At 58.8% G+C, this 22,438-nt stretch overlaps 1 protein-coding gene across 1 annotated transcript; it reads right to left on the bottom strand.

Moving 5' to 3' along the window:
• Positions 1-5,819: 5,819 nt before the first annotated feature.
• Positions 5,820-22,153, bottom strand: LOC139239413 (ras-related protein Rab-1B). The gene is made up of 6 exons (XM_070868117.1): positions 22,060-22,153; positions 15,733-15,805; positions 12,826-12,921; positions 9,745-9,840; positions 7,848-7,979; positions 5,820-6,040 (listed from the first exon to the last, which is right to left on the bottom strand). The coding sequence occupies exons 1-6, from the start codon at positions 22,071-22,073 to the stop codon at positions 5,846-5,848; spliced, it is 606 nt and encodes a 201-aa protein (XP_070724218.1). The 5' UTR covers positions 22,074-22,153; the 3' UTR covers positions 5,820-5,845.
• Positions 22,154-22,438: the final 285 nt, after the last annotated feature.

Below are 22,438 nucleotides of genomic sequence, written 5' to 3'. Positions count from 1 at the left end.
CGAGCCTGCTCCACAATTCAGTGAGATCCTGGGCGAGTTCTTTGCAGCTTATTACACACGTGGCTCAAGTCAGTCCAGGCTTGTAGCAATTTCCCGGGGGCAGGGCGGGGGCCAGGAGATGGACTGCCGTTTACCCCATTCCTTTTAATTGTTCATATAAAGGCCATTTGGCCCATCACCATGTCAGCCCTGGCTCACTGGGTCACTCTCCCCTCTGAGTCAGAAGGTTGTGGGTTCAAGTCCCACTCCAGGGACTTGAGCACATAAATCCAGGCTGGCACTCCCAGTGCAGTACTGAGGGAGCGCCGCACTGTCGGAGGGGCAGTACTGAGGGAGCGCCGCACTGTCGGAGGGGCAGTACTGAGGGAGTGCCGCACTGTCGGAGGGGCAGTACTGAGGGAGTGCCGCACTGTCGGAGGGGCGGTACTGAGGGAGCGCTGCACTGTCGGAGGGGCAGTACTGAGGGAGCGCCGCACTGTCGGAGGGGCGGTACTGAGGGAGCGCTGCACTGTCGGAGGGGCAGTACTGAGGGAGCGCCGCACTGTCGGAGGGGCAGTACTGAAGGAGCGCCTCACTGTTGGAGGGGCGGTACTGAGGGAGTGCCGCACTGTCGGAGGGGCAGTACTGAGGGAGCGCCGCACTGTCGGAGGGGCGGTACTGAGGGAACGCCACACTGTCGGAGGGGCAGTACTGAGGGAGCACCACACTGTCGGAGATGCCATCTTTCAATGAGAGGTTAAACCAAGGCCCTGTCTGCCCTCTCAGGTGGACTTAAAGATCCCACGGCCAATATTTTGAAGAAGTTCTCCCCCGTGTCCTGGGGCCAATATTTATCCCTTGACCAACATCACTAAAACAGATGATGTGGGTCATTGTCACGTCGCAGTGGGAGCTTGCTGTGCGCAAATTGGCTACCGCATTTCCCACATTACAACAGTGACTACACTCCAAAAGTACTTAATTGGCTGTAAAACGCTTTGAGATGTCCGGTGGTTGTGAAAGGCGCTATATAAATCCAAGTCTTTTTTTATCTGCTCCGTGCCGGCATTTATGTCCCACCGCTCCGTGCCGGGGTTAATGCCCCACCGCTCCGTGCCGGGGTTTATGCTCCACACCAGTCCCCTCCCACCCCTCTCCATCTCCCCCCATCCTTCTATCCCTCTCTCCCCCGTGTGTTTATCCAGCCTCCCCTTAAACACATCGATACTATTCACCTCAACCCCTCCCTGTGGCAGCGAGTTCCACATTCTCACCGCTCTCGGGGTAAAGAAGTTTCTCCTGAATTCCCCGTTGGGTTTATCAGTGACTGTCTGATATTACACAAACTAGGATTGTGTTCCCTAGAATTTAGAAGGTTAAGGGGTGACTTTATCAAAGTTTTCAAGATATTAAGAGGAACAGGTAAGAGATTGAGCAGACTGGGCCGATATTCTCTGGAGTTTAGAAGAATGAGAGGGGATCCCATTGAAACACACACAATACTTACAGGGCTTGACAGGGTAGATGCAGGGAGGGTGTTTCCCCCCGGGGCTGGGGAGTCTAGAACCAGGGCTCACAGTCTCAGGATAAGGGCTCGGCCATTTAGGACGGAGATGAGGAGGGATTTCACTCAGAGGGGGGTGAATCTTTGGAATTCTCTGCCCCAGAGGGCTGTGGGAGGCTCAGTCTTCGAGGCCGAGATCGGGAGATTTTTGGACTCTAGGGGAATTAAGGGATACGGGGGAAAGGCGGGTATATGCAGTTTGGTCGCAGATCAGCCGTGATCTGATTGAATGATGGAACAAGCTCGAGGGGCTGAATGGCCTCCTCCTGATCCTGTGCAACAGGCACGAGGGGCTGAATGGCCTCCTCCTGTTCCTGTGTAACAGGCTCGAGGGGCTGAACGGCCTCCTCCTGTTCCTAATGTAACAGGCTCGAGGGGCTGAACGGCCTCCTCCTGTTCCTAATGTAACAGGCTCGAGGGGCTGAATGGCCTCCTCCTGTTCCTAATGTAACAGGCTCGAGGGACTGAATGGGCTCCTCATGTTGCTAAAATAACAGGCTCGAGGGACTGAATGGCCTCCTCCTGTTCCTAATCTAACAGGCTCGAGGGGCTGAATGGTCTCCTCCTGTTCCTAATGTAACAGGCTCGAGGGGCTGAATGGCCTCCTCCTGTTCCTAATGTAACAGGCTCGAGGGGCTGAATGGCCTCCTCCTGTTCCTAATGTAACAGGCTCGAGGGGCTGAACGGCCTCCTCCTGTTCCTGTGTAACAGGCTCGAGGGGCTGAATGGCCTCCTCCTGTTCCTGTGTAACAGGCTCGAGGGGCTGAATGGCCTCCTCCTGTTCCTGTGTAACAGGCTCGAGGGGCTGAATGGCCTCCTCCTGTTGCTGTGATTGCTACGATTTATGATCCCTGAGAATTTCGCCCTAAGACCGCGAGGGGTGGCGGTTGTTGGGGGGTGTGATCGCAGCCAGGGAGGGGAGCAGGGGAGTTACAGCCCTAACAGAGCTGGGAGCAGCAGCAAGTAATCTTCCTCCCACACCTGGAATTGGGAACCTGATCGAGACCAGTTAACTGAGTGGCCCCATCGATGGAGCGACACCACCATCTAGTGTCCAGGTATCACAACTGCAACTTCAGCAAGAAACCTTGAAAGACTTGCATTTATATAGCGCCTTTCACAACCACCGGACGTCCCAAAGCGCCTCACAGCCAATGAAGTACTATCGGAGTGCGCTCACTGTTGCAATGTGGGAAACGGCAATTAGCCCACAGCAAGCTCCCACACACAGCGATGTGATAATGACCCAGATCATCTGTTTTAGTGATGTTGGTCGAGGGATAAATATTGGCCCCAGGACACCGGGGAGAACGCCCCCTGCTCTTCTTCCAATAGTGGCCCCGGGATCTTTTACATCCACCCGAGAGGGCAGACGGGGCCTCGGTTTAAAGTCTCATCCGAAAGACGGCACCTCCGACAGTGCGGCGCTCCCTCAGTACTGCCCCTCCGACAGTACGGCGCTCCCTCACTACTGCCCCTCCGACAGTGCGGCGCTCCCTCAGTCCTGCCCCTCCGACAGTGCGGCGCTCCCTCAGTACTGCCCCTCCGACAGTGCGGCGCTCCCTCAGTCCTGCCCCTCCGACAGTGCAGCGCTCCCTCAGTACTGCCCCTCCGACAGTGCGGCGCTCCCTCAGTACTGCACCTCCGACAGTGCGGCACTCCCTCAGGACTGCCCCTCCGACAGTGCAGCACTCCCTCAGTACCGCCCCACCGACAGTGCGGCACTCCCTCAGTACCGCCCCACCGACAGCGCAGTACGGCGCTCTCTCGGTGTTGCAATGGAGAATGTCGGCCTGGCTAATGAGACTCAGGTCACTGTAGTGGGACTCCTTGTAGTCTCGGTCTGCGTGCTCGGTAGCGATCTTACCTCCAGCCCCCCCCCCAGTCCAGCAGGAGGCTCGAGCCTGTGGTAGGGGACGGGAATCTGCCCGTACTCCAGGATCACGCTGAGGATCATTCCCGATTGTAGCGGCTCCTCCGAAATCAGCCGATCTCCCCGTTCACTGCCGTCGGAGCAGAGTGTTTGTGGGTGAGCTTCGGTGTAAGGGACAGACCGAGACCGTGTTCAGAAAACAGATCCACGACAGACTTTATTTCCGTACTATAAAGCCACACGTTTCCAAAACCATGATAACCGGGAACGAGCGCCCGTCATAACTGCGGGAAACCGGGCTGCGTGTGTGTGTGTGTTTACAAAAAGAAAGATGTGTGGATCTGGACACAAACTCGAAATGCAAAGATATCGAAAACACAAATAAACCGTCCTGAGAGTCGGAGCTCTATTATATACATTATACACCGAGAGAGACGGCCCGGGGGGGGGGGGGGGGGAGAAGTGGGTGAGGGGGGGGGGAGAAGTGGGTGAGAGGGGGAGGGAGGGAGGGAGGGAGGGGGGAGGGAGGGAGGGAGGGAGGGGGGAGGGAGGGAGGGAGGGAGGGGGGAGGGAGGGAGGGAGGGAGGGGGGAGGGAGGGAGGGGGGAGGGGGGAGGGAGGGGGGAGGGGGGAGGGAGGGAGGGGGGAGGGGGGAGGGAGGGGGGAGGGAGGGAGGGGGGGAGGGAGGGAGGGGGGAGGGAGGGAGGGAGGGGGGGAGGGAGGGAGGGGGGGGAGGGGGAGGGGGGAGGGGGGGAGGGGGGGGAGGGGGGGAGGGAGGGAGGGGGGAGGGGGAGGGAGGGAGGGGGGAGGGAGGGAGGGGGGAGGGAGGAGGGGGAGGGGGAGGGAGTGGGTGAGAGGGGGAGGGAGGGGCGAGGGAGGGGAGGGAGGGGAGGGAGGGGCGAGGGGAGGGAGGGGCGAGGGAGGGGAGGGAGGGGCGAGGGAGGGGAGGGAGGGGCGAGGGAGGGGAGGGAGGGGCGAGGGAGGGGAGGGAGGGGCGAGGGAGGGGAGGGAGGGGCGAGGGAGGGGAGGGGAGGGCGAGGGAGGGGAGGGAGGGGCGAGGGAGGGGCGAGGGAGGGGAGGGAGGGGCGAGGGAGGGAGGGAGGGGCGAGGGAGGGGAGGGAGGGGCGAGGGAGGGGAGGGAGGGGCGAGGGAGGGGAGGGAGGGGCGAGGGAGGGGAGGGAGGGGCGAGGGAGGGGAGGGAGGGGCGAGGGAGGGGAGGGAGGGGCGAGGAGGGAGGGAGGGGCGAGGGAGGGAGGGAGGGGCGAGGGAGGGGAGGGAGGGGCGAGGGAGGGGAGGGAGGGGCGAGGGAGGGAGGGAGGGGCGAGGGAGGGGGGGGGGGCGAGGGAGGGGGGGAGGGGCGAGGGAGGGGGGAGGGGTGGAGGGGCGAGGGAGGGGAGGGGCGAGGGAGGGGGAGGGGCGAGGGAGGGGGAGGGGCGAGGGAGGGGGGAGGGGCGAGGGAGGGGAGGGGCGAGGGAGGGGGGAGGGGCGAGGGAGGGGGGAGGGGCGAGGGAGGGGGGAGGGGCGAGAGGGGGAGGGAGGGGCGAGAGGGGGAGGGAGGGGCGAGAAGGGGAGGGAGGGGCGAGAGGGGGGAGGGAGGGGCGAGGGGGGAGGGAGGGGTGAGAGGGGGGGAGGGAGGAAGGGGCGAGGGGGGAGGGAGGAAGGAAGGGGCGAGGGGAGGGAGGAAGGGGCGAGGGGGCGAGGGGGGGAGGGGCGAGAGGGGGAGGGAGGGGCGAGAGGGGGAGGGAGGGGCGAGAGGGGGAGGGAGGGGCGAGGGGGGAGGGAGGGGCGAGAGGGGGGGGAGGGAGAGACAGACGGAGAGGGGGGAGTGAGTTGGGGCACGGTAGCTATACTGGAGGTGGAGGGGGTAAGTCCGGTCTGTAGTAAACAGGTAGTTACAGGAAATCCATAAATTCTGCAAGCGACCGAAACAGACCGTGATCCGAGCGTTTAATTAATTGGTAACAGTGAGAGAGAGACAGACGGAGAAGCCCACACACACGCCACACACAGACACACGGACAGAGGGAGGGAGGGAGAGAGAGAGAGAGAGAGAGAGAGAGAGACGGGAACGAGGTGGAGGGGTGAGAGGGGGAAACGAGCTCGGCCTGACGCAGTGTGTGTGTCTGTGTTCCCCCTCTCTCTGGGCATTGTGCAACTGTCCCCCTCTCTCTCTCGGACGGGGCTGGGAGCGGGAGGTCCCCCTCCCCCCCGAGTCTGCGGCGGGGGGGGGGGGGAGCCAGAAATGGCAGTGGGGGGGGGGCTGCTCGCGCCTGTTTCCGGGAGGGAAGGGGTCTTTGGGAGTTGCTTTGCCGATGGTTCCAGCTCCAGCCCCGTTCCCGCCCGCGATTCCCCCGCGACGCTCCCCACGCCCCCTGGCCACCCCCCACCCCACGCGCACGCGCGCACACACACCCCTCCCCTCTCGCACTCTCAGCAGCAGCCCCCTCCCGAGGGTTTGACGGGGGAGCTCTCGATTTTGAGATTGGGCCGGTCGCTGCCCACTGTCGCCCCGGGGCCCATTCGCTTCTTGATCTCGGCGGCCATGGTCATGAAGGCCTGCTCCACGTTTGTCGCGTTCTTGGCGCTCGTCTCCAGAAACGGGATTCCCAGCGAGTCAGCAAACTCCTGCACGGGCAAAGCACAGGGGTTCGTAACGGAGTGTGTGTGTGTGTGTGTGTGGGACCCGTACCCCAGTGAGAGTCAGTGTGTGTGGGACTGTACCCCAGTGAGAGTCAGTGTGTGTGGGACTGTACCCCAGTGAGAGTCAGTGTGTGTGGGACCCGTACCCCAGTGAGAGTCAGTGTGTGCGGGACTCGTACCCCAGTGAGAGTCAGTGTGTGTGGGACCCGTACCCCAGTGAGAGTCAGTGTGTGTGGGACGCGTACCCCAGTGAGAGTCAGTGTGTGTGGGACCCGTACCCCAGTGAGAGTCAGTGTGTGTGGGACCCGTACCCCAGTGAGAGTCAGTGTGTGTGGGACTGTACCCCAGTGAGAGTCAGTGTGTGTGGGACTGTACCCCAGTGAGAGTCAGTGTGTGTGGGACTGTACCCCAGTGAGAGTCAGTGTGTGTGGGACCCGTACCCCAGTGAGAGTCAGTGTGTGTGGGACCCGTACCCCAGTGAGAGTCAGTGTGTGTGGGACTGTACCCCAGTGAGAGTCAGTGTGTGTGGGACCTGTACCCCAGTGAGAGTCAGTGTGTGTGGGACTGTACCCCAGTGAGAGTCAGTGTGTGTGGGACTGTACCCCAGTGAGAGTCGGTGTGTGTGGGACTATACCCCAGTGAGAGTCAGTGTGTGTGGGACTGTACCCCAGTGAGAGTCAGTGTGTGTGGGACTATACCCCAGTGAGAGTCAGTGTGTGTGGGACTGTACCCCAGTGAGAGTCAGTGTGTGTGGGACTATACCCCAGTGAGAGTCAGTGTGTGTGGGACTGTACCCCAGTGAGAGTCAGTGTGTGTGGGACTGTACCCCAGTGAGAGTCAGTGTGTGTGGGACTATACCCCAGTGAGAGTCAGTGTGTGTGGGACTATACCCCAGTGAGAGTCAGTGTGTGTGGGACTGTACCCCAGTGAGAGTCAGTGTGTGTGGGACCCGTACCCCAGTGAGAGTCAGTGTGTGTGGGACTGTACCCCAGTGAGAGTCAGTGTGTGTGGGACTGTACCCCAGTGAGAGTCAGTGTGTGTGGGACTGTACCCCAGTGAGAGTCAGTGTGTGTGGGACTGTACCCCAGTGAGAGTCAGTGTGTGTGGGACTGTACCCCAGTGAGAGTCAGTGTGTGTGGGACCCGTACCCCAGTGAGAGTCAGTGTGTGTGGGACCCGTACCCCAGTGAGAGTCGGTGTGTGTGGGACCTGTACCCCAGTGAGAGTCAGTGTGTGTGGGACCCGTACCCCAGTGAGAGTCAGTGTGTGTGGGACTGTACCCCAGTGAGAGTCAGTGTGTGTGGGACCCGTACCCCAGTGAGAGTCAGTGTGTGTGGGACCCGTACCCCAGTGAGAGTCGGTGTGTGTGGGACCCGTACCCCAGTGAGAGTCAGTGTGTGTGGGACCCGTACCCCAGTGAGAGTCAGTGAGTGTGGGACCCGTACCCCAGTGAGAGTCAGTGTGTGTGTGACCCGTACCCCAGTGAGAGTCAGTGTGTGTGTGACCCGTACCCCAGTGAGAGTCAGTGTGTGTGTGACCCGTACCCCAGTGAGAGTCAGTGTGTGTGGGACTGTACCCCAGTGAGAGTCAGTGTGTGTGGGACCCGTACCCCAGTGAGAGTCAGTGTGTGTGTGACCCGTACCCCAGTGAGAGTCAGTGTGTGTGGGACTGTACCCCAGTGAGAGTCAGTGTGTGTGGGACCCGTACCCCAGTGAGAGTCAGTGTGTGTGGGACTGTACCCCAGTGAGAGTCAGTGTGTGTGGGACCCGTACCCCACCTCCCCTGGTTCTCACCTTCGCTGTCGTATAATCAACCACTTTCTTGGTCGTCAGGTCACACTTGTTTCCGACTAACAGTTTGTTCACATTTTCACTGGCATAACGATCAATCTCCTGGAGCCACTGCTTGATGTTATTGTACGACTCCTGTGGCGGGAGAGAGCGAGGTTAGATTGCAGTCCTCTGGCCCTTCCTTGGCTGCTGAACCCGATATTGCTTAACCGGGAGCCAATGTAGGTCAGCGAGCACAGGGGGTGATGGATGAGCGGGACTCGGTGCGAGTTAGGACACGGGGCAGTGAGCACAGTGGGTGATGGGTGAGCGGGACTCGGTGTGAGTTCGGACTGGGGGCAGCCGAGTTTTGGATCACCTCTAGTTTGCATAGGGTAGAATGTGGGAGGCCGGCCAGGAGTTCGGGATGGGCTTCGATGGGAGAGTTAGGGGACTGGAGGGTTAGGGGACGGGAGGGGTGGGCTTCGATGGGAGAGTTAGGGGACTGGAGAGATGGGCTTTGATGGGGGGGTTAGGGGACTGGAGGGATGGGCTTCGATGGGAGAGTTAGGGGACGGAGGGGTGGGCTTCGATGGGAGAGTTAGGGGACGGGAGGGATGGGCTTCGATGGGAGAGTTAGGGGACGGGAGGGATGGGCTTCGATGGGAGGGTTAGGGGACGGGAGGGGTGGGCTTCGATGGGAGGGTTAGGGGATGGGAGGGATGGGCTTCGATGGGAGGGTTAGGGGACGGGAGGGGTGGGCTTCGATGGGAGGGTTAGGGGACGGGAGGGGTGGGCTTCGATGGGAGAGTTAGGGGACGGGAGGGATGGGCTTCGATGGGAGGGTTAGGGGACGGGAGGGGTGGGCTTCGATGGGAGGGTTAGGGGACGGGAGGGATGGGCTTCGATGGGAGGGTTAGGGGACGGGAGGGGTGGGCTTCGATGGGAGAGTTAGGGGACGGGAGGGATGGGCTTCGATGGGAGGGTTAGGGGACGGGAGGGGTCGGCTTCGATGGGAGAGTTAGGGGACGGGAGTGGTGGGCTTCGATGGGAGAGTTAGGGGACGGGAGTGGTGGGCTTCGATGGGAGAGTTAGGGGACGGGAGTGGTGGGCTTCGATGGGAGAGTTAGGGGACGGGAGGGGTGGGCTTCGATGGGAGGGTTAGGGGACGGGAGGGATGGGCTTCGATAGGAGAGTTAGGGGACGGGAGGGGTGGGCTTCGATGGGAGGGTTAGGGGACGGGAGGGGTGGGCTTCGATGGGAGAGTTAGGGGACGGGAGGGGTGGGCTTCGATGGGAGGGTTAGGGGACGGGAGGGGTGGGCTTCGATGGGAGAGTTAGGGGACGGGAGTGTTGGGCTTCGATGGGAGAGTTAGGGGACGGGAGGGGTGGGCTTCGATGGGAGGGTTAGGGGACGGGAGGGGTGGGCTTCGATGGGAGGGTTAGGGGACGGGAGGGGTGGGCTTCGATGGGAGAGTTAGGGGACGGGAGGGGTGGGCTTCGATGGGAGGGTTAGGGGACGGGAGGGGTGGGCTTCGATGGGAGAGTTAGGGGACGGGAGGGGTGGGCTTCGATGGGAGGGTTAGGGGACGGGAGGGGTGGGCTTCGATGGGAGGGTTAGGGGACGGGAGGGGTGGGCTTCGATGGGAGAGTTAGGGGACGGGAGGGGTGGGCTTCGATGGGAGAGTTAGGGGACGGGAGGGGTGGGCTTCGATGGGAGGGTTAGGGGACGGGAGGGGTGGGCTTCGATGGGAGGGTTAGGGGACGGGAGGGGTGGGCTTCGATGGGAGAGTTAGGGGACGGGAGGGGTGGGCTTCGATGGGATTGTTAGGGGACGGGAGGGGTGGGCTTCGATGGGAGGGTTAGGGGACGGGAGGGGTGGGCTTCGATGGGAGAGGAAGTCTGTTCTCCATTGAGCTCACCTGGTCTGTAACATCGTACACCACAATAATGCCATGGGCTCCTCGGTAGTAACTCGATGTGATAGTGCGGAACCGTTCCTGTCCGGCCGTGTCCCACTAACAAGAGAAGAGGAGAGATGGCTGAGAGTCAGCGGGCCGAGATATCGGGGTTCCTAGCGCGCTGGCCTGGGTCTGGAGGTGCTCCGTGTTCCACCCCGGACAGGACAGGCGAGAGTGATCAGGCCTGGGGGGGGCGCAGGGAACCCAGGTCCAATTCCCCTCTTTTCATCCCCATCACATCTCGGCCGCATTCACAAGAAATAGGAGCAGGAGTCGGCCATTCGGCCCCTCGAGCCTGCTCCGCCATCCAATCAGATCGCGGCCGACCTTCGACCCCAACTCCACTTTCCCGCCCGATCCCTCGATTCCCTTAATATCCAAAAATCTCCCGACCTCGGCCTCGAAGACTGAGCCTCCCACGGCCCTCTGGGGCAGAGAATTCCAAAGATTCACCCCCCTCTGAGTGAAGAAATCCCTCCTCATCTCCGTCCTAAATGGCCGAGCCCCTATCCTGAGACTGTGAGCCCTGGTTCTAGACTCCCCAGCCCCGGGGGGGAAACACCCTCCCTGCATCTACCCTGTCAAGCCCTGTAAGTATTGTGTGTGTTTCAATGGGATCCCCTCTCATTCTTCTAAACTCCAGAGAATATCGGCCCAGTCTGCTCAATCTCTCCTCATAGGACAATCCCCCCATCCCAGGAATCAGTCTGGTGAACCTTCGCTGCACTCCCTCTATGGCCAGTATATCCTTCCTTGGGTAAGGAGACCAGAACTGTGCACAATACTGCAGGTGTGGTCTCACCAGGGCCCTGTCAATCACCCGGCCAGACAGGTGGGGTTGAGGGAGTTGGGAGGGAGAGAGTGGGGGTGTTGAGAGAAGAGTCTTTATTTGACTTAACCCAAGGGCTGAACGGCCTCCTCCTGTTCCTAATGTAACAGGCTCGAGGGGCTGAATGGCCTCCTCCTGTTCCTAATGTAACAGGCTCGAGGGGCTGAATGGCCTCCTCCTGTTCCTAATGTAACAGGCTCGAGGGGCTGAATGACCTCCTCCTGTTCCTAATGTAACAGGCTCGAGGGGCTGAATGGCCTCCTCCTGTTCCTGTGCAACAGACTCGAGGGGCTGAATGGGCCTCCTCCTGTTCCTAATGTAACAGGCTCGAGGAGCTGAATGGCCTCCTCCTGTTCCTAATGTAACCGGCTCAAGGGGCTGAATGGCCCCCTCCTTTAACGAATGTAACCGGCTCGAGGGGCTGAATGGCCTCCTCCTGTAACGAATGTAACAGGCTCGAAGGGCTGAATGGCCTCCTCCTGTAACGAATGTAACAGGCTCGAGGGGCTGAATGGCCTCCTCCTGTTCCTAATGTAACAGACTCGAGGGGTTGAATGGCCTCCTCCTGTTCTGAATGTAACAGGCTCGAGGGGCTGAATGGCCTCCTCCTGTTCCTAATGTAACAGGCTCGAGGGGCTGAATGGCCCCCTCCTGTTCCTAATGTAACAGGCTCGAGGGGCTGAATGGCCTCCTCCTGTTCCTAATGTAACAGGCTCGAGGGGCCGAATGGCCTCCTCCTGTTCCTAATGTAACAGGCTCGAGGGGCTGAATGGCCTCCTCCTGTTCCTAATGTAACAGACTCGAGGGGTTGAATGGCCTCCTCCTGTTCCTAATGTAACAGGCTCGAGGGGCTGAATGGCCTCCTCCTGTTCCTAATGTAACAGGCTCGAGGGGCCGAATGGCCTCCTCCTGTTCCTAATGTAACAGGCTCGAGGGGCTGAATGGCCTCCTCCTGTTCCTAATGTAACAGGCTCGAGGGGCTGAATGGCCTCCTCCTGTTCCTAATGTAACAGGCTCGAGGGGCTGAATGGCCTCCTCCTGTTCCTAATGTAACAGGCTCGAGGGGCTGAATGGCCTCCTCCTGTTCCTAATGTAACAGGCTCGAGGGGCTGAATGGCCTCCTCCTGTTCCTAATGTAACAGGCTCGAGGGGCTGAATGGCCTCCTCCTGTTCCTAATGTAACAGGCTCGAGGGGCTGAATGGCCTCCTCCTGTTCCTAATGTAACAGGCTCGAGGGGCTGAATGGCCTCCTCCTGTTCCTAATGTAACAGGCTCGAGGGGCTGAATGGCCTCCTCCTGTTCCTAATGTAACAGACTCGAGGGGCTGAATGGGCCTCCTCCTGTTCCTAATGTAACAGGCTCGAGGAGCTGAATGGCCTCCTCCTGTTCCTAATGTAACCGGCTCAAGGGGCTGAATGGCCTCCTCCTGTTCCTAATGTAACAGGCTCGAGGGGCTGAATGGCCTCCTCCTGTTCCTAATGTAACAGGCTCGAGGGGCTGAATGGCCTCCTCCTGTTCCTAATGTAACAGGCTCGAGGGGCTGAATGGCCTCCTCCTGTGCTTACATCAGGTCCTAGCTGGTACCACCCGCAAACACCCCCCAACCTGTGACGAACCTTCGTAAGAACACAAGAAACAGGAGCAGGAGTCGGCCATTCGGCCCCTCGAACCTGCTCCGCCATTTAATACGATCATGGCTGATCCGATCATGGACTCAGCTCCACTTCCCCGCCCGCTCCCCATAACCCTTCACTCCCTTATCGCTCAAAAATCGGTCTATCTCTGTCTTAAATATATTCAATGACCCAGCCTCCACAGCTCTCTGGGGCAGCGAGTTCCACAGATTTACAACCCTCCGAGAAGAAATTCCTCATCTCAGTCCTAAATGGGCGGCCCCTTATTCTGAGATGATGCCCCCTAGTTCCAGATTCCCCCACGAGGGGAAACATCCTCTCTGCATCCACCCTGTCCAGCCCCCTCATTATCTTGTACGTTTCGATAAGATCACCTCTCATTCTTCTGAACTCCAATGAGTAGAGGCCCAACCTGCTCAACCTTTCCTCATAAGTCAACCCCCTCATCTCAGGAATCAACCGAGTGAACCTTCTCTAAACTGCCTCCAATGCAAATATATCCTTTCGTAAATATGGAGACCAAAACTATACGCAGTATTCCAGGACTTTGTCCTGCCCGGACTGAGGAGCGATACTCACAATCTGTAGTTTGATGGTTTTGCCATCTAACTCAATCGTTCTGATCTTGAAGTCGACACCGATGGTGCTGATATAACTCTCGGTGTAGGTGTCATCCTGGCAAAGGAACGCATTGAGTGAACCTTTTATACAGGGCAGCCCACGGCATCGAACCACACTCACCCCGTGCTGTACCTGCCCTGGGAGTGTTTGATGGGACAGTGTAGAGGGAGCTTTACTCTGTATCTAACCCCATGCTGTACCTGCCCTGGGAGTGTTTGATGGGACAGTGTAGAGGGAGCTTTACTCTGTATCTAACCCCGTGCTGCACCTGCCCTGGGAGTGTTTGATGGGGCAGTGTAGAGGGAGCTTTACTCTGTATCTAACCCCCTGTACCTGCCCTGGGAGTGTTTGATGGGTCAGTGTAGAGGGAGCTTTACTCTGTATCTAACCCCCTGTACCTGCCCTGGGAGTGTTTGATGGGACAGTGTAGAGGGAGCTTTACTCTGTATCTAACCCCCTGTACCTGCCCTGGGAGTGTTTGATGGGACAGTGCAGAGGGAGCTTTACTCTGTATCTAACCCCGTGCTGTACCTGCCCTGGGAGTGTTTGATGGGACAGTGTAGAGGAAGCTTTACTCTGTATCTAACATAGAAACATAGAAATTAGTTGCAGGAGTAGGCCATTCGGCCCTTCGAGCCTGCACCACCATTCAATAAGATCATGGCTGATCATTCCCTCACTACCCCTTTCCTGCTTTCTCTCCATACCCCTTGATCCCTTTAGCCGTAAGGGCCACATCTAACTCCCTTCTAAATATATTTTACAAACTGGCCTCAACAACTTTCTGTGGTAGAGAATTCCACAGGTTCACAACTCTCTGGGTGAAGAAGTTTCTCCTCATCTCGGTCCAAAATGGCTTACCCCTTATCCTTAGACTGTGACCCCTGGTTCTGGAACTACCCAGCAGCGGGAACATTCTTCCTGCATCTAACCTGTCCAATCCCATCAGAATTTTATATGTTTCTTTGAGATCCCCTCTCATTCTTCTAAATTCCAGTGAATAAAGGCCCAGTTGATCCAGTCTCTCCTCATATGTCAGTCCTGCCATCCCGGGAATCAGTCTGGTGAACATTCGCTGCACTCCCTCAATAGCAAGAACGTCCTTCCTCAGATTAGGAGACCAAAACTGAACACAATATTCCAGGTGAGGCCTCACCAAGGCCCTGTACAACTGCAGTAAGACCTCCCTGCTCCTATACTCAAATCCTCTCGCTATGAAGGCCAACATACCTTTTGCCTTCTTCACCGCCTGCTGTACCTGCATAACAACTTTCAATGACACCCAGATCTCGTTGCACCTCCCCTTTTCCTAATCTGTCACCATTCAGATAATATTCTGTCTTCCTCTTTTTGCCACCAAAGTGGATAACCTCACATTTATCCACATTATACTGCATCTGCCATGTATTTGCCCACTCACCTAACCTGTCCAAGTCACCCTGCAGCCTCTTAGCATCCTCCTCACAGCTCACACCGCCACCCAGTTTAGTGTCATCTGCAAACTTGGAGATATTACACTCAATTCCTTCATCTAAATCATTGATGTATATTGTAAATAGCTGGGGTCCCAGCACTGAGCCCTGCGACACCCCACTAGTCACTGCCTGCCATTCTGAAAAGGACCCGTTTATCCCGACTCTCTGCTTCCTGTCTGCCAACCAGTTCTCTATCCACGTCAATACATTACCCCAATGCCATGTGCTTTAATTTTACACACCAATCTCTTGTGTGGGACCTTGTCAACAGCCTTTTGAAAGTCCAAATACACCACATCCACTGGTTCTCCCTTGTCCACTCTGCTAGTTACATCCTCAAAAAATTCCAGAAGATTTGTCAAGCATGATTTCCCTTTCATAAATCCATGCTGACTTGGACCGATCCTGTCACTGCTTTCCAAATGCGCTGCTATTTCATCCTTAATAATTGATTCCAACATTTTCCCCACTACTGATGTCAGGCTAACCGGTCTATAATTACCCGTTTTCTCTCTCCCTCCTTTTTTTAAAAGTTGTGTTACATTAGCTACCCTCCAGTCCATAGGAACTGATCCCGAGTCAATAGACTGTTGGAAAATGATCACCAATGCATCCACTATTTCTAGGGCCACTTCCTTAAGTACTCTGGGATGCAGACTATCAGGCCCCGGGGATTTATCGGCCTTCAATCACATCAATTTCCTGAACGCAATTTCCTGACTAATAAGAATTTCCTTCAGTTCCTTCTTTTCGCTAGACCCTCGAATGCCTAATATTTCCAGAAGGTTATTTGCGTCTTCCTTAGTGAAGACAAAACCAAAGTATTTGTTCAATTGGTCTGCCATTTCTTTGTTCCCCATTATAAATTCACCTGAATCTGTCTGCAACCCCATGCTGTCCCTGCCCTGGGAGTGTTTGATGGGACAGTTTAGAGGGAGCTTTACTCTGTATCTAACCCCGTGCTGTACCTGCCCTGGGAGTGTTTGATGGGACAGTGTAGAGGGAGCTTTACTCTGTATCTAACCCCATGCTGTACCTGCCCCGGGAGTGCGTGATGGGACAGTGTAGAGGGAGCTTTACTCTGTATCTAACCCCCTGTACCTGCCCTGGGAGTGTTTGATGGGACAGTGTAGAGGGAGCTTTACTCTGTATCTAACCCCGTGCTGTACCTGCCCTGGGAGTGTTTGATGGGACAGTATAGAGGGAGCTTTACTCTGTATCTAACCCCGTGCTGTACCTGCCCTGGGAGTGTTTGATGGGACAGTGTAGAGGGAGCTTTACTCTGTATCTAACCCCGTGCTGTACCTGCCCTGGGAGTGTGTGATGGGTGATACTGGGCACCCTAAACTGATAACCAGGAGGGACGCGGGATCATAAATCATATACTTACAGCAAACCGGAGAAGGAGGCAAGATTTTCCCACCCCGGAATCTCCTATCAGCAGCAACTTGAACAAATAGTCACTGGAATCAGAAACAGCGGCAAGTGTTAAGGGGAGAGACGTGGTTAAGATCAGGATCTGTCAGCCGTTCCCTCGCCCCTCTCTCCCCATGCTACTCCTGTCTACCCGCCAGCGTAAGACTGAATTAACTCGGCCCCTGTCCACGGAGTTCTTCCAAGATTGAAACGCTGTCCCTGGGAAGAAGCGCGCCCCCCCCCACCCCACCCCGAGTATAATGCCGAGTGGTCCAACCTCAACATTCTAAAGCGCTTCACAGGAGCGTGAATCAGGCAAAACTTGGCACCGGGCCGCATGGGGAGACATTAGGGACGGGCGACCAAAAGCTGGGTCACAGAGGTGGGTTTTAAGGAGTGTTTTCAAGGAGGAGAGAGAGGCGGAGAGGTTTAGGGTGGGAGTTCCAGAGCTTGGGGCCCAGGCAGCTGAAGGCACGGCCACCGATGGTGGAGCGATGGGAATCGGGGGATTCACACACACACACACACAAGGCATCACTGCGCCGCACTGTTGGAGGAGCAGTAGAAATTTACAGCGCAGAAGGAGGCCATTCCGGCCCATCGTGTCCGCGCCGGCCGACAAAGAGCCGCACGGCCCTCGGTCAGCAGCCCTGAAGGTTACATATAAACCTATGAACAATGGCGGAAAGGTAAAGAGCACCCGGCCCAACCAGTCCACCCCACACAACCGCGACACCCCTTACACTGAAACATTCTGCACTCCACCCCAACCGGAGCCATGGGATCTCCTGGGAAAGGCAAAACCAGATAAAAACCCAGGTCAATTTAGGGAGAAAAAAATCTGGGAAAATTCCTCTCCGACCCATCCAGGCGATCGACACTAGTGCAGGAGATCACCCTGGCCGTATTCGATTCCCTGCAGTACTTACCATTATATCTGCTCCATCCAACAAAAGGTCTAATCCCAATCACCAGCTCTAGGTCCGTAACCCTGCAGGTTACTGCACTTCAAGTGCCCATCCAACCATCTCTTAAAAGTGACTACAAAAGTTCCCTTGAATGCATTTTAGGAATTCTGCACCCTCTATACCCTTCACACTAAATTTGTCCCAATCAATATTTGGATAGTTGAAATCCCCTACTATTACTACCCTATGGTTTCTGGACTTCACAGCAATTTGCCGACATATTTGCTCCTCTATCTCCCTCCCACTGTTTGGGGGTCTATAATACACGCCCAGCAGTGTGATCACCCCTTTTTTATTTTTCAGTTCGACTCATATGGCCTCATTTGATGATCCCTCTAACATATCATCCCTCCTCACGATTTTTACCCCCTCTCTGTCCCATCTAAAAATCCTGTAAGCTGGAATATTAGGCTGCCAAACCTGCCCCTCTTTCAGCCATGTCTCTTTATTGGCTATGTCATACTCCCAAATGTCTACCTGTGCTCTGAGCTCATCCGCCTTATTCGCTATACTCCTTGCATTGAAGTATATACCAGTACTGAGGGAGCGCCACACTGTCGGAGGGGCAATACTGAGGGAGTGCCGCACTGTCGGAGGGGCAATACTGAGGGAGTGCCGCACTGTCGGAAGGGCAGTACTGAGGGAACGCTGCACTGTCGGAGGGGCGGTACTGAGGGAGCACTGTCGGAGGGGCAATACTGAGGGAGTGCCGCACTGTCGGAGGGGCAGTACTGAGGGAGCACCGTACTGCGCTGTCGGAGGAGCAGTACTGAGGGAGCACCGCACTGTCGGAGGGGCGGTACTGAGGGAGCGCCGCACTGTCGGAGGGGCAGTACTGAGGGAGCGGAGGGGGCATTAGAATTGGCCTCAGGATTGCAGGAAAGGGCCCCTTTGCCTGATCCAGCGACTCTCCCCTCGAGCGAATATCGGGCGGGCACAGCAGTGGGTCTGCTTCTGATTCACCCCTCGTTCGCTTGGAGTACGGAGCACAGCTCCACTCCGAGCTCTCCCTCAGTACTGCCCCTCCGACAGTGCGGCGCTCCCTCAGTACTGCCCCTCCGACAGTGCGGCGCTCCCTCAGTACTGCCCCTCCGACAGTGCGGCGCTCCCTCAGTACTGCCCCTCCGACAGTGCGGCGCTCCCTCAGTACCGCCCCTCCGACAGTGCGGCGCTCCCTCAGTACTGCCCCTCCGACAGTGTGGCGCTCCCTCAGTACCGCCCCTCCGACAGTGCGGCGCTCCCTCAGTACTGCCCCTCCGACAGTGCGGCGCTCCCTCAGTACTGCCCCTCCGACAGTGCGGCGCTCCCTCAGTACTGCCCCTCCGACAGTGCGGCGCTCCCTCAGTACTGCCCCTCCGACAGTGCGGCGCTCCCTCAGTACTGCCCCTCCGACAGTGCGGCGCTCCCTCAGTACTGCCCCTCCGACAGTGCGGCGCTCCCTCAGTACTGCCCCTCCGACAGTGCGGCGCTCCCTCAGTACTGCCCCTCCGACAGTGCGGCGCTCCCTCAGTACTGCCCCTCCGACAGTGTGGCGCTCCCTCAGTACTGCCCCTCCGACAGTGCGGCGCTCCCTCAGTACTGCCCCTCCGACAGTGCGGCGCTCCCTCAGTACTGCCCCTCCGACAGTGTGGCACTCCCTCAGTACTGCCCCTCCGACAGTGCGGCGCTCCCTCAGTACTGCCCCTCCGACAGTGTGGCACTCCCTCAGTACTGCCCCTCCGACAGTGCGGCGCTCCCTCAGTACCGCCCCTCCGACAGTGCGGCGCTCCCTCAGTACTGCCCCTCCGACAGTGTGGCGCTCCCTCAGTACTGCCCCTCCGACAGGGCCACATCTAACTCACTTTTGAATATATCCAACGAACTGGCCCCCAACAACTTTCTGTGGTAGAGAATTCCACAGGTTCACCACTCTCTGGGTGAAGAAGTTTCTCCTCATCTCGGTCCTAAATGGCTCACCCCTTTATCCTTAGACTGTGACCCCTGGTTCTGGACTTCCCCAACATTGGGAACATTCTTCCTGCATCTAACCTGTCCCGTCCCGTCAGTATTTTATATATTCCTACGAGATCCCCTCTCATCCTTCTAAACTCCAGAGAGTAGAAGCCCAGTCGATCCAGTCTCTCCTCACAGGTCATAATGGCGGAGCAGGCTAGAGGGGCCGAATGGCCGACTCCTGCTCCGAATTCTTGCCTTCTTATGAATACCCTGCCACTGGTTGGGCTAGTCGGGAAGTCGCTTGCATGAGGGATGGTTTCCTGTGGAACCCACAACCCCAGGGAGAGTCAGTGATGATGGGGGGGGAGAGAATAGAGAGGGTAATATCAAATTTAAACGATTCTTGAAATGGAATCACCCGCTAGAGGAAGAGGAGCATGGTCCACAGCAAGGATACGCAGCTGCTGGTGAGACTGTAACGTCAACTGGAGCCTGGGCCACAGCTCACGAGTGTGGGCCGTGTGCTGTGTTGTCAATACACACACACACACACACACACACACACAGGCTCACAGTGTAACGCTGGGCAGGCCACTGTTTTAATCAATAGACGCTCATTAGTGCCGCTCCCCCAACCTACCTCAGGAACTCTCAGACTCACCCAGCACAGGAGGATCCCATTGGGGCCCCTCGAGCCCGTGCTGTGCCGGCTCTGTGACAGAGCGATCCAATCAGTCCCACTCCCCCCCTGCTCTTTCCCCACAGCCCCGGCACATTTCTCCTGTCCCAGTATTGATCCAATTCCCGGTTTGAAAGTCACGATTGAATCTGCTCCCACCGCCCTTTCAGGCAGCGCGTTCCCGATCACAACAACTCGCTGCGTCAAAACATTCTCCTCGTCTCCCCCTCTGGTTCCATCGCCGATTATCGTCAATCCGTGTCCCTCTGGTTACCGGCCCTCCCCCGGGAACAGTCCCTCCTGATTTACTCCGTCAGAACCCCCCGTGATTGTGAACACCTCGATCAAATCTCCCCCTTAACCTTCTCTGCTCCACGGGGAACAACCCCGGCTTCTCCAGTCTCCCCACCTCACTGAAGTCCCTCATCCCCCCCGGGACCGTTCTGGTCACTCTCCCCCTGGACCCTCTTCAGGGCCTTCACATCCTCCCTAAAGTACGGTGCCCAGAATTGGACACAATTCTCTTGTTACCTTCACATATACCAGTATTGTCGGAGGGGCAGTACTGAGGGAGCCCCGAACTGTCGGAGGGACAGTACTGAGGGAGCACCGCACTGTCAGAGGGGCGGTACTGAGGGAGTGCCGCACTGTCGGAGGGGCTGTACTGAGGGAGCGCCGCACTGTCGGAGGGGCAGTACTGAGGGAGCGCCGCACTGTCGGAGGGGCAGTACTGAGGGAGTGCCGCACTGTCGGAGGGGCAGTGCTGAGGGAGCGCCGCACTGTCAGAGGGGCAGTACTGAGGGAGCGCCGCACTGTCGGAGGGGCAGTACTGAGGGAGCGCCGCACTGTCGGAGGGGCCGTCTCTCGGATGAGACGTTAAACCGAGGCCCCGTCTGCCCTCTCGGGTGGATGTAAAAGATCCCGGGGCCACTATTGGAAGAAGAGCAGGGGAGTTCTCCCCGGTGTCCTGGGGCCAATATTTATCCCTCGACCAACATCACTAAAACAGATGATCTGGGTCATTATCACATCGCTGTGTGTGGGAGCTTGCTGTGCGCTAATTGGCGTTTCCCACAATACAACAGTGAGCGCACTCCGATAGTACTTCATTGGCTGTGAGGCGCCGTGGGACGTCCGGTGGTGGTGAAAGGCGCTGGAGAGATGCAAGAATTCCTTACCTACCCCCTCCCCACCATACTGACCAAACCCCCCCACCCCCGAATCCCCGTCCCGCACCCCGAGCCATGCATCCCGCACTCTTGTCCCGCCCTCACGCTCAGTCCCTCCGACACGGGGGAACCGGCCGGGTCTCTCCACACCGTTACCCGGCGCCTCACCGAGCAACTCCCCCCTCCTGCACCGCACCCGGGGGGGGGGGGGGGGCTTTACTGGTTACACAGACCCAGGGTTAGGGAGCGGGGGGGGGGAGAAAGGGGCCGATGGGGGGGGGTGGGAGGGGCAATAGGGGAAGGGGGAAAGGTGGCAAAGGGGGGGAAGGGGCGATGGGGGAGGGGTAAAGGGGGCGATGGGGGAGGGAAAGGGGCGACGGGGAGGAGGGGGGGGCGATGGGGAGGAGGGGGGAAAGGTGGCGGGGGGGGAGAGTGGGGAAGGGGGCGATGGGGAGGGGGGGGAAATGGTGCGATGGGGAGGGGGGGGGGAAATGGTGCGATGGGGAGGGGGGGGGGAAATGGTGCGATGGGGAGGGGGGGGGGAAATGGTGCGATGGGGAGGGGGGGGGGAAATGGTGCGATGGGGAGGGGGGGGGGAATGGTGCGATGGGGAGGGGGGGGGGAAATGGTGCGATGGGGAGGGGGGGGGGAATGGTGCGATGGGGAGGGGGGGGGAATGGTGCGATGGGGAGGGGGGGGGGAATGGTGCGATGGGGAGGGGGGGGGGAAATGGTGCGATGGGGAGGGGGGGGGGAATGGTGCGATGGGGAGGGGGGGGGAAATGGTGCGATGGGGAGGGGGGGGGGAATGGTGCGATGGGGAGGGGGGGGGGAAATGGTGCGATGGGGAGGGGGGGGGAAGGGTGCGATGGGGAGGGGGGGGGAATGGTGCGATGGGGAGGGGGGGGGAAGGGGGCGATGGGGAGGGGGGGGGAAATGGTGCGATGGGGAGGGGGGGGGGAAATGGTGCGATGGGGAGGGGGGGGGGAAATGGTGCGATGGGGAGGGGGGGGGGAATGGTGCGATGGGGAGGGGGGGGGGGAAATGGTGCGATGGGGAGGGGGGGGGGAAATGGTGCGATGGGGGGGGGGGAAATGGTGCGATGGGGAGGGGGGGGGCGATGGGGAGGGGGGGGCGATGGGGAGGGGGGGGAAATGGGGAGGGGGGGGGAATGGTGCGATGGGGAGGGGGGGGGAAATGGTACGATGGGGAGGGGGGGGGGAAGGTCACGGTTGAAGGCTCCGCTGCGACCTCTGAACCCCGCTTACCCCCCCTTAAAGGGGCGGTCCCTGCGGCTATTTGACCGCGGGGTGGGTGGGGTTTGAAGGGTCATGGGGGTTTGGGGGGGGGGCCAGTGTGTGGGGGTGGGGGTGGGGGTGGGGGGGTGGGGGTGGGCTGAGAGCAGGCCCCTCCCCTTTAACCACCTCCCCTTTAATTGGGGGGGATATGTGTCGGCGGACAATAAAGCCCCGGGGATTGGGGGAGGGGTATCCCCGGGGGGTGGGGGGTGTGTGTGCCCCCCCCAGGCCCAAGGCCCCAGGCCCCACTCACTACTCGGGGTTCATGGTCGCTCTCTCTCTCTCTCTCGGTCGCTCCGCCGCCGCCTCCGATTCTGCAACCAACCGACTCAAGATGGCCGCCTCCTCACCCCGCCCCCCGGAACTGACGTCGGGCGACGTGGCGCCCCGACGCTGCGCGCAGGCGCGGCGCCCGCGAGTTGTAGGCGGCTTGTAGTTTTCTCTCCCGCCCCGCGCCGCACTGCGCCTGCGCCCATCCCGCGATGCACGCCGGAAGCTGTAGGCGCCTTGTAGTCCTTTTGTTCCTCCTCGCAAGCCGCGGTGCGCATGTGCGCAATCCCGCGCTGCACACCGGGAGTTGTAGGCGTTTGTTTGTAGTTTTTTTTCTTTCGTTGACCGGGTCCGCAGTGCGC

This window comes from Pristiophorus japonicus, chromosome 27 (assembly GCF_044704955.1).
Source record: "Pristiophorus japonicus isolate sPriJap1 chromosome 27, sPriJap1.hap1, whole genome shotgun sequence".
In the NCBI taxonomy this organism is placed as follows: domain Eukaryota; kingdom Metazoa; phylum Chordata; class Chondrichthyes; family Pristiophoridae; genus Pristiophorus; species Pristiophorus japonicus.
Note: the sequence above shows the minus strand (reverse complement) of the source record. Positions and strands in the feature narration are given on the sequence as shown.